This window comes from Lampetra fluviatilis, chromosome 49 (assembly GCF_964198595.1).
Source record: "Lampetra fluviatilis chromosome 49, kcLamFluv1.1, whole genome shotgun sequence".
NCBI lineage: Eukaryota > Metazoa > Chordata > Hyperoartia > Petromyzontiformes > Petromyzontidae > Lampetra > Lampetra fluviatilis.
In genome coordinates, this window is record NC_136323.1 from 2,399,144 (window position 1) to 2,410,624 (window position 11,481).

The following is an 11,481-nucleotide window of genomic DNA, read 5'->3' on the forward strand; positions in this document are numbered from 1 at the left end:
AGCAGTAGCAGAGAAGGCCCTCCTCCCGCTCCTCACTCGTAAGAACTCACGGCACCCGGCGTCAACAGACATCGCCCGACTCCTTCTCCGCGGTAATAACGGGGCTTTGTCCACCCCCGCCCGCCTCCCTCCCTCCCGTCGTCAGCGCCGCCCGCAACCCCCCTTACCGCTCGGGTCCCAGAGTTCCACCTCGGGGGCTGCTCCGCTCAGAGACACCGTGACCTCCCGCAGGCTGGGGTCAAAGGGCACGGTCCAGGAGCGGTGGCCCGTCTCCTCGTGGTCGGTGGACAGGAGGTGAACCTTTGAGGCCTGCACGGCCTCTTCCACCCACTTGAGGACCTGCGGAAAGCGAAGCCGCGAGGAGGCGCGTCAACCCCCGGCGATCGTCCGCGAGACCACGGGGGAAGGTCAACCGGAGGGCAGGCGCGGCCGACACCGAGTGGGCCACCGGGAGGGCCGGCGCTCGGCCGACACGTGGTTTGGGGGTTTAATACGCAGTGGTAGTAGTAGTAGGAGGAGGCTTTCGCAACCAATATTATCCACAGTAAATGTTAGATCACGGTAAAATATAAATGTGTCGTTAACCCACCACCACCCGACACGGCCAATTAGTAAAGGGTTTGTCCCGTAAACAGAACGTGCCAGATTAGTTACTCGTTCAGCAACGCCGGTTGTGTGTTGGGAGAGTTAATGCACAACTTTACAATTTGAGGACGACGTTTCGCTGGTGACTAGAGCCAGCTTCATCAGGCGAAGTGCCAGAATTGTGAAGAAGCCCTTCCTGGTTTGGTCTTGCGGTGGGGCCCTGCACCACCAAACCTCCTTGTGGCTCTCCAACCAAGTTGAATAACTGCCCCAACCCCCCCCCCCCCATACCACCCCCCCCACGCCCCCCCCACACACCCACACACACCCCACACACCCCCCCCCCCCCCACGATTCCCCTTGCTTTACTCAACAGCGCCATCACCGAGTTACGCTTTTTTTAAGTTTCAAGTTAATTTTGTTTGACCAGGGTGAGAACTCAAGAGACCAGGAGAGTCGAATTTGCAAGCTGTTTACTTTCCTCAAGATACATTAGCTTAAGGCTCCTTCTTGGGGATGTTTGGCATTTCCCCTCCCGCCCCCCCCCCCAAAAAATAGATCACGGGACTCAAATATTAAACCACATTGCCAGCGCGAGATTTCCATAATTACAAATTCACCCATCGGCCGCTTATGTAAAGTGATTAAATTATTGCATAACGCGGGCATGGAGAGACATTCCGAGCCACAACGAATCACGTTCAAAGCGGGCTGGGGGGGGGGGGGGCATCCACGCTGCCGCGGCACCAACAAAACTAATCCACGTTTCCACTCGGCCTAACTTAATTGCACGTGATTGCTGACATTTAGAATTAAGGGACGCGCAAATTGGCAAAAGGGGGGCATCCATGGATCCCTAATTAATCTTGGCAAGTTACTCACAGGGGGAGCGCCGCAAGTTGAACACGCTGGGATTGCCGCACGCGCCGTGGGGTTTGTGTGTATTTATTACTTATTAAATACCTATTTATTTATTGCTTACATACTCACACAGTTGTTGGGCACAGGCGGCCCAGAAGACCGCAACCTCTAACAGCACTGTCAAAGTTGTAATAGATAAAGAAAAAACCCAACACATATTTTTGCAACGAGTAAGGGGATTTTAAGAGCTAAGAAAAAATATTCTAGATTTGAAGCTTTCGTGACTGCTAGGATTCATATTCTTGGGTTTATTCGGTGAAGTCACGTAGGTAAAAAAATAAAATTAATACAGCAAGCGTGCTGTGACGGGTTCCACCTGAAGACGGAAGCTTGTGTTGCCTCCGAAACGTCGTGATTTTTTATTTTATTTTTATTTTACTTTTATTAATTTTAATTTTTTACCTACGTGACTTTAACGAAAAAACCTAAGAGCTAAGATAAAATATGATGGTGGGAATTATAAAGCGTGCACGAGAAAGAAGCAGACAGAGAAGTGTTGTGACCTGCAGTGTGGTGAGTGAGTGGATGAGTGAGTGAATTGATGGCATAATGATTGGGTGAACGAGGGATTAGGTTAGTGAGTGAGTGTGTGAATGAGTGAGCACAGTATGGATGAGCAGTGAAAAGCAATTGCAGGTACGATGCACGCGCATAAACTCTAAGCCGTATCCAATTTCAAACGGCTTCGTGTAATGGCCCAATTCACGTGGAATCCAAACTGTTGTGATTTTGATCATTCAGAGCAGGTGTAGGAGGAAGAGGTATCCTCTCTCGCTGCCTGGTATGTCTCCCGAGAAGCCCAGTACAGGTGGTTTAGGTTTCTCGGTAAATCCACACTTTGATATAACCATGATAAATCACACTACGGGTGAATCTTGATGAAGGGCAGGCCAATTGACTTGCATGGACCAGCGAGTCCCCGTGGGCGTGAGGACACCATGGCAGAAGACGGGTGGTTGGGAAAGCCTTTTTTTCTCACTTAAAATAGTTCACCTGGATTAGTCCGGCATCTCGTCTGATGAGGTATCACGTGACATGGGGCATCACGCCAGTCACTGGTGGCCAGACCAAGACTGCTGACTCACTATATAACCCAGTATAAGCATGGACAGCTGCCCTGTTCAAACCTCGAATCTCAACGTTGTTGGCTCAATGTTCTGACCTAAGAAACACCTGGTCACCTCCCTCTCTGTGTTGTTGGTGTCTCGCGACGCCCCTGGATAGCATTGTGCTTCAACTCCAGGTTCCAGCACTAGGCAAGCTGGTTTGGGTTTTCCAAATTGTCAATTTCCAGGTGCAATTGGGGTCAAATTGCATTTATGCTAATACTGCCACACCACAGCTGGCTTCGAGCAGCTGGCATGCGCTATGTGGAAAATCCGTGTCAGATCACGATACACATGGAATTGGAGTTGACCTACACTTAACTTCCAGCACGTGTTCAGGATTAAAGTATACAACAGGCACAAGCTGGTACAAATTATATTTAAGAAGGTATTAAACAGTCGTCTTGTTCTGTGGATTCACTCGCCTCACCATAGGAATGAGGAATTACCACCACCGGCGCAGGGCTGTAAACAGCAGATAAGCACCGCCTCTGTTCCCATTTGAACAGAAAATCACTTCGACTTATTTATTATACCTAAAATGGAAACATTAACCCAATATGATGCATAATTATCCATCATTGTGAAATATCGTTTTGAATATTGAATAATTTAATTTGCAGACATTTCTCTCTCCAAAGGCCTCCCCACACCAAGTGAGTGGTGACCCAATGGTTAGCACACTACACTATGAACCTGGCGCCCAGAGTTCGATTCCCAGCCACAGCTGATATCAGTGGCACTAATCCTGGGCCCCCGATTTCACGGACCTGCACTGACGTGATTGTTCACGGTATATCACATTGTTGACCTAAATCGTCGGTACTTTTGCAATTCCATATTATCTTGTTATGACTGCAAGTATAGACTGTGGCAATTTACCGATAATTTGTTTATATGTGTCATTTCAGTTTCATGTTAAGCTAAATATAATTAGAGTTAATGTACATAAGTTGTGCCACGTGTTTATTATTACCATGAATTGCCGCTGGAAAGAGTTTTCTTTGGGCTTTTTAAGGTCCTGGGAATTAAAACATTTACTAGTAACAGAAATTAACATACTGTATGAGGAAACGAACACACGAAACTGTCACGTGATAGCCAAAGCGACATTTTACATTGTCTGAAATGGATGAAGCCCATCAAATCAAAACCAAATTTAACGTGGCAGGGCTTTTTTGGAGGCATTGGTGTGACCAGGCTGAGACTATCTCCGGGCTCCACCTGACCATTGGTGACCAGGTTGAGATCATGTCCGGGCTACACCTGATTATTGGTGATCTGGCTGAGATAATCTCCTGGCTACACCTGACCATTGGTGACCTGGCTGAGATAATCTCCTGGCTCCACCTGACCATCGGTGACCAGGTTGAGACCATCTCCGGGCTCCACCTGACCATTGGTGACCAGCTTGAGATCATCTCCTGGCTACACCTGACCATTGGTGACCTGGCTGAGATAATCTCTTGGCTCCACCTGACCATCGGTGACCAGGTTGAGACCATCTCCGGGCTCCACCTGACCATTGGTGACCAGCTTGAGATCATCTCCTGGCTACACCTGACCATTGGTGACCTGGCTGAGATAATCTCCTGGCTCCACCTGACCATCGGTGACCAGGTTGAGACCATCTCTGGGCTCCACCTGACCATTGGTGACCAGCTTGAGATCATGTCCTGGCTACACCTGACCAATGGTGACCTGGCTGAGATAATCTCCTGGCTACACCTGACCAGTGGCGACCAGGTTGAGACTAGCCACACCTGGGGACCCAGTTTAATCACGGGCGCATGCCCAGAACTAAACTCAGGATCTCAGCAGCAGTGCCGGCTTAGTTCTCTGACCTTGAGCCACCACGTGGCCACCTTCCACCTTCATGTTGCTCACTTTGTTAATTTTGAAAATGTCCACGTGTTGGTCAGGTCTGAATGACCAACGTGGGAAGCGCAAATAAGTTTTATGCTATGCAGCTTGGATGTATATATCACGTGACTGACTGCACGTCAAGACATTGTACAATAGCCTACCTGTCAATCCATACGGTTTATCCATAATAGAGGGTTTTTGGGTTGCGAAAGCCTACGTGTTAAACCATACGGTTTACCCGTATTCTTGTGCAGGGAAATTGAGTGTTTCTCCCTTGTGATGTGACTTTGTAGGATTAACTTTGAGATTTATAAGGGCACGGGGTGACCGACAATGTCTGAATTGCTCTGTAATACAGTAGGGGCACTGATAAGGGGTTGACAGGTATGGAATAGGTGGGGCATGAGGAGCAATTGTGGATGGGAGGCAGCGTGAGATCTGTCGTGACATCGGCCTAACCTTGCAGGAGGCCTAACCCTACAGTGCAGTGACACGTGGGCACCCCTCCGGTTGTTGCAAAGGGTCTTCATCAATTGCGCATTTACAATGATGCCGATGATGGAGCGAGTAATCCAGGTGCAGGTTACAGGGTGAGAACTAGAGGAGATTAAAGTATGGGAATGGTACAACAATACAACACAAAGACAGCAACAGTACACACAGCAGCAACACTTTTCATTTTCGTTAGAAAAGATTTCATGAACTAAAAAAAGTCTAAGTGACTTCCTGCTCAAACGGAGATTGGGGCAGTGCTTATCTCCTATTCTGAACCCTGAGCCAGTGGTGGAAATTCCTCATTCCCATGGCAGTGGTGAGTTTATCCATAAGACAACCAACTATTGACTTCCCCACAAAGTGGTTTGCAGTTGTATCGACCTCGGAGGGATGATGGGCCGAGACAACTCCCAGGCAGGATGTGAACTCACAACCCTCCGATTGCGAGCAGCTTGCTCTACCACTGAGCTGCCTGGCCAGTGAAACCCTCTGCACCATCGATGCCTCTGTAAACTGGCCGAGCCCCCTCGCTTTGTGCGCCTCCAGTCAACGTCAGCCACCGCCGCCACCGCCACCGCCGCCGCCACTGCCGCCACCGCCTCGCTCTCTCCCAGTCAGTCCCAGCTCGGCCGGCTCTTTGAGCCAAAGTGGCCCCAGCTGGTGGGGTCATTGACTCCAGTAACCGATCAATGCGTCGCCTATCCCTGCTGCGTGCTAAGGCCCCTCGGTGCCGAGTCTCGGGCAAATCCCCCAGGGAACCCGCCCCTGCTGCTTCAGGGTCTTGTTTTCCCAAACACGCCAGGCCTGCTGCTGCTGCTGCTGCTGAAATGACGGTGCTACCATCTCCCTGACTGCCGGTGCCACACTCGATCGGCCAGAGTAGCCACCTCCAATCCTTGGGATCACCCCACCCCCTGCCTCTCTCTTTCCCACTTCCCCAACTCCCAATCTGGCAAAGCGACCCAGTTGATGGAGTTTGTTGCCCTGAGCGGGTCTTCTTGGAAGCTGTTTTTGTTACTCGGTGGCATTTTGCTGCAGGGGAAACCCCTAGCCCTCTACTCTCGCTTCCTCCTTCAGAAGCCTCCCCCCCCCAACGCCTCTGCCGTGTACCCTTCCCTGAGCCCCAACTCCGTGGCACGTTAGCCGCGGGCGAGCGGTGCGCCCGGTGGGATTTGCACGGCCTCGCAGAGCGATATAACAGCGGGCGCTGATGATGGAGGGTGGAGGTTCAAGCTACGAGGCTCCATCTGGGGGCATTCGTACCCGGGCTTGTTAGACGATGATCAGGAAACCAGTTATCGTTTTCAGAGACGGTTCCAAAAGTCAGGAATCGGTAACTGAATTTCAGGAGGATGTTAATAACGAATGCACTGATTGACACGCATGGCCTGCCAATCAACTAGCTGTGGTGAGCCCATGAATACTGTGAGTGGGCTTTGGCCAGGACGCACCATGGCTGGAATAGATGGTGGACAACGGCGGTTCAGGTGCAAGTGCTTGGTGCATCGCAATCTCGTGAGAGGGCAGTGGTGCTGCAGTGGGGGTGATCTTCATTCAACAGTGGATTGATCATAGCTGACGACATGATGATAAAAGGCCTACGTGTCTGCGATCACATGCTCAGCAGCATGAGTCTGCTCAATGCTCACAGACGGGGGTTGATCTTTACACATGTTTGGCTTTCCGTAAAGTCAGCGGGGCTTTGCGCGGATAAATTTACAGGCGTGATCGCGAGACATAACTTACGGGCGCGCGCGCGCACACGGCGACGAGCTTGCCTCGCCGACCACGCGCGGCATTACCACGGCGAGCTTCGCAAAATCCCAAACACATTTGGCAGCCGCACGGAACGGAGAACAAATCCCAGCAGAACGTTTTGTCTTCGTCTGGAAATTTCCCAACCCCCACCCCCTTACGGGCGCGAGCTGCTGCCCGACAGTTGAACGCCACCGCCACCACCGCCGCTACCACCGCCGCTGTTGCTGTTTTCTTTTGGTCGCCGGTGTTTATGCGCGCGTGAAAATAAACACTTGCTCTGATTAACCGCTTCCCTGCTGATAATTGTGGGGGCGCGCCAGGGTGGCGAGATGTTAACTGCCTTGCCTGGCATGCAGGAGGTCGTGGGTTCGATCCCAAGCCTGACGCCTGCTGTGTATTTGGAGTTTGCGTGTCTGTCTCCTTGTGGCCGCGTGGATTTTTTTCTCCGGGTCCTCCAGTTTTTCCCCCCACATTCAAAATCAACGTCACGCGTTTAGAGTATTTGACTGCTATACATTTCTACGCGAATTGCAACTCTGTTGAGCCATCATTTGCGGCCAGGTCGCTTCTGAAAAAATAGCCGCATAAGTCAGTAGGGCCTCACCTGGTAAAATATTTAATAGTTTAAATAGTTGAATTGTGTATTTCTGCACGCGTAACGTTCGTGCATCGGTGCCCCCTGCACACAAACTCGAACACAAAGTTACGTGTGCGAACATATTTGTAGCTCAAGCAATTGGCCAATCTGCGAAGGCCAAAACAAAACTTGAACAACGGTTAGCCCGAAGCTGCAACAAAGGAGACTATGCACGTGTTACAACACAAAGGTCCCGTCAAATTGCCCTGCTGATGGAACGGGTGCTGTTATTCTTTAATAAAACAGATTGCTCAACAACAAATCGCAAGAAACATCACGGTAACGTGGCAACCACAACACAAATCCAGTCTTGTAAATATTGAAAGCGGCGCTTCGCATTTGTATACCCAGTGAACTTGTGATTGAGTGTTCAATAAAAGGGTGGATGTTGAAAAAACATTACTATGTTGATGATGATGCTCATGATAATAATTGTAGCAAATGTGACTTGAAGCAACATTAAAGTTGTCCACAAGCGAGCCAAGGGGGATGCGAGTCTCATTATGAGTTATCTGGCATAGCCTAACAAAAACACTGTAGCGTTTAGGCAGTTTGGCACCCATGCTAACATGTGGTAAATCTTTAAGTTACAGGCAGCGTGTCTTCGTGATTAAACGCGTTGTCACGCTTCGGAGAGACAAATAATTAATCGCCGTCGAGAAATTCCTCGGCGACTTTGCCGTGGCGTGTGGATCACCTGTTTAAACTGTTTGCACAACTCTGCACGATGATTACGCTCTGGGAATTCGTGTTGCTGGAACATCGGACCAAGGGCACCTCACAAGAACTACGCCATCCATTGACTGTGGGGCCCCGCGGTTGTGATGATGCACAGACCTCCGGTGCATGCCAGGTCGTTCCGCGTGCCGGTTGGCAACGATGTCCGATGTTTCGCTCCAGTTTCTGAAGTGGCTATGAAATCCACGTTGTTTTTTTTTTGTCTCCATGAAATCCATTTTCACAGGTATTAGGAAGATGCCGGAGCACATCACGCGGTATAATCCTAAAACGAATCCACATGCCGTGACGGTGGCGATGATGATGTTGATGATGATGATACGAACAGGTACATTTCTGATGATCGATCAATGTTGAAAATCTCCCGTGTACAGCCGTGAGCCAGCAGTATTCAGACGCCCCTTGCAAACGCGGCGCTACACTGGACGCTTTGCGTTGCCACCGGTGAGACAAACGAGCGGTCAACCTTCCCCACCCCACGATCGCAGCGCCCTCCCACCTCATTCACTTGCTTCTTGTCGAGGTGGAAGACCTGGCCCGAGCTGGTGGAGGCGATCTCCTCGTAGGAGCGGTACCCGGGGTGGCTCTGATCCCCGCAGTCGCCAGTGAGAACGAACACCACCTGACAGAGAGGTCGCGGGGTCACGTCGCGCGCCGCCAAACCCCCGTCACCGCACTTCCATGGCGATTCAACCCAGAGCTGTGAACCCCTAATCAGAGCGCTACCTTAGTACAGACCAATTCAGACCTTATTGGTCACCCCGTTCAATTATAAATCTCAACGTTCATCCGATACACTACTATCCACTACACTACTATAAACTACACTAAACTATACACTACGCTACTATACACTTCACTACTACTTACCCGTCAACCCCTTATCAGTGCGCTACCTTAGGACAGACCAATTCAGACCTTATTGGTCACCCCGTTCAATTATAAATCTCAACGTTCATCCAAATACACTACTATCCACTACACTACTAGAAACTACACTACACACTACGCTACTATACACTACACTACTACTTACCCGTCAACCCCTTTTCAGTGCCCTACCTTAGGACAGACCAATTCAGACCTTATTGGTCACTCCGTGCCCTTATAAATCTCACAGTTCATCCTACAAAGTCCCATTGCAAGGGGGAGAAACACAAACAAGTAGACACAAACATGTTTTTTACTCAATGTCCCTGTACAAGAACACCGGTAAACCATACGGGCTGAAAGCGATGTTCAACCTCAAGCAGTCGCGAACATCGGGCGATGGTGCTGCCATTGGCGACGGTGCAACAGCGGCGAATGACAACATGCCCTCGACGCGTTCGTCAATAACGATGGCCTTAAAAGAGAAACTAACTACACAGACAGACGATGATTTTGGGCAATGGGTCACCTCTCGTGCTGTGAAGAGTGGTCGCCAGAAATGGCACCGATTATGCCCTAAACGTGTTTCCTTTCGGGTCGTGTTATTGACGAATGTGTTGAGTTTTGTTTTTATCCGTACCGTGTTTAGTTTATTGTCTGTTTAGTTTGTTTGGCTTACAGTCCCCCCCCCGCACCTCCAATTAGCACGGTTGGCTACGTACGGTGCGAAAGAAGTTCAACATACAGCAAGTATGTTGTTGTAGTGGCCGTTGTTTGTCGTGCGAGAGTTGTGTGATCACTGTTGTTGTTGTTTTTGTTTTTTCGTGGTGGTGGTGGTGGCTGTGCCAGCGATGCCCACCTGCGACTGCTTGTGCTGGATGAGCTGCAGCACGTCAGCCGTGAGGCGGTAGTCCTTGGCGCGCGCGTCGGTGAACACGTAGATGAAGGAGCCCGGGAGGGAGACGTCGAGCGCCAGGCGCACCGCTCCCACGCTCATCTCCGGGCAATCTCCGCCACCCTGCGTCAACACGGCAGTGCCACAGCCATCACCAGCATCAGCAGTTGCCGTCAACATCATCGGCGGCAGCAGCGGCAGCATCATGACCACCATCCCCGTCGCCCTGCATCAGCACAGCATAGCCACAACCGTCATCATCAGCAGCAAGCATCAAGATCATCATCCACACCGCCAGTGCCCTCGACAGCCACGCACCACAGAGGAGTTCCACATTCATCATCGTCAAAGACCCGATGAATACAATCCTAGAATTATCTTTGTTGTTTCTGCTGGAGTAATCATTCCACTCTCGAATAACTGTTAAACCATACGACACGCGGTAAAGACAAGGGGAGAGGTTTTTTTTTGTGATGGGGATTTTTTTTTCGTGCGCTGTCTGGGGGGTGTGTGGGGGGGGGGCATGCAGGCATTGCTCTTCGCGTTGCCACACAAGCGGCACACAGACGGTGCAGCCGCTCCAAGATGGTCACAGCTCCCTCGCCGCGGCTGTGCGGGACGGGAAACTCTGGCGGTGACCCACCGAATGCCGCGTAACGCTCTGCGCCGGTGAACACGGATCTTGGGTGGTGCTGGTGGTGGTGGTGGCGGGGAGCGGTAGTGTAGTGGTTAGCGCTACGCTGCGCTACGAACCCGGCCTACCCTAGGTTGATTAACCGCTAATGGAACTAAACTGGTGACGATTATCAAAACCGGTCGTGAGTCTATCCTAGGTCGACTCAGCCTCAAATGAGTACCTGGTGCGGTGTATGGTAAACATCGCCACTGGGGAGACAAAGGCGGTCGGGCGCGGTACTGGCCATCCACCCCCTCTCGTGCGCGGTGCCGGCCTTCATAGGTGCTCGCTAACGGCACTTGCCCAACAGTCCGTTAAGGCTACACGGGGGGGGGGGACCTTTGTCTTTGCTTGTGGGTCACGAGCGTGAATTGCCATCCTGTGTGTCGGTTGGCTGCAATCGAGGTGTGCCGAGGTTCCGGTATCACCGCGTTGGACTTCTTTGACGGACACCCCGCGGGTCCCATGGACATCTCAGAAATATGTCCGAGTTTGGCCTGCGTTGGAAAAGGCTGGCAACCCCTGTGGGTGGTCGCGGGCTCCAGACACAGAACCTTGCAGTGTCGCCAGTGGCCGCACCGTGATTCACACGGGACCCAGGGCATTGCCCCCCACCCCCCACCCCCCGCCTGGACATTTGCTGCCCATCTCTTCGCCGCCCGCACATTTCACGGCACGTGGCCTCTACGCAAGTCGTTGAGTCTCTTCCATCATCGCTGCAAACGTCTCTCTCTCTCTCGGGCTCGTAGTCTATGGAGAGAGAGGGACGCAGCTAGGGAGGAGGCTGGGGTGGGGGTCTGGAGGACGGGAGGGAGGAGAACTTCCCTGCCCACGCGCGCGTTCCCACAGCCCCGGGGTGGGACGGTGGTAGGGGGGGGAGTCGCCCGTGGGCGAGCGACCGCATCCGAAACTCGAAACGCCGGGGGGGAGGGGG

At 51.6% G+C, this 11,481-nt stretch overlaps 1 protein-coding gene across 1 annotated transcript in view; it reads right to left on the bottom strand.

The window, feature by feature from the left end:
* Positions 1 to 11,481, bottom strand: part of LOC144948348 (hemicentin-1-like) — a 127,411-nt gene that overhangs the window by 98,244 nt on the left and 17,686 nt on the right. The window contains exons 3-5 of the mRNA XM_078877775.1: positions 9,836 to 9,994; positions 8,606 to 8,728; positions 168 to 339 (exon numbers count right to left, since the gene is read on the bottom strand). Of these exons, the coding sequence (XP_078733901.1) occupies positions 168 to 339; positions 8,606 to 8,728; positions 9,836 to 9,994 (454 nt within the window). The remainder of the gene's footprint in view (positions 1 to 167; positions 340 to 8,605; positions 8,729 to 9,835; positions 9,995 to 11,481) is intronic.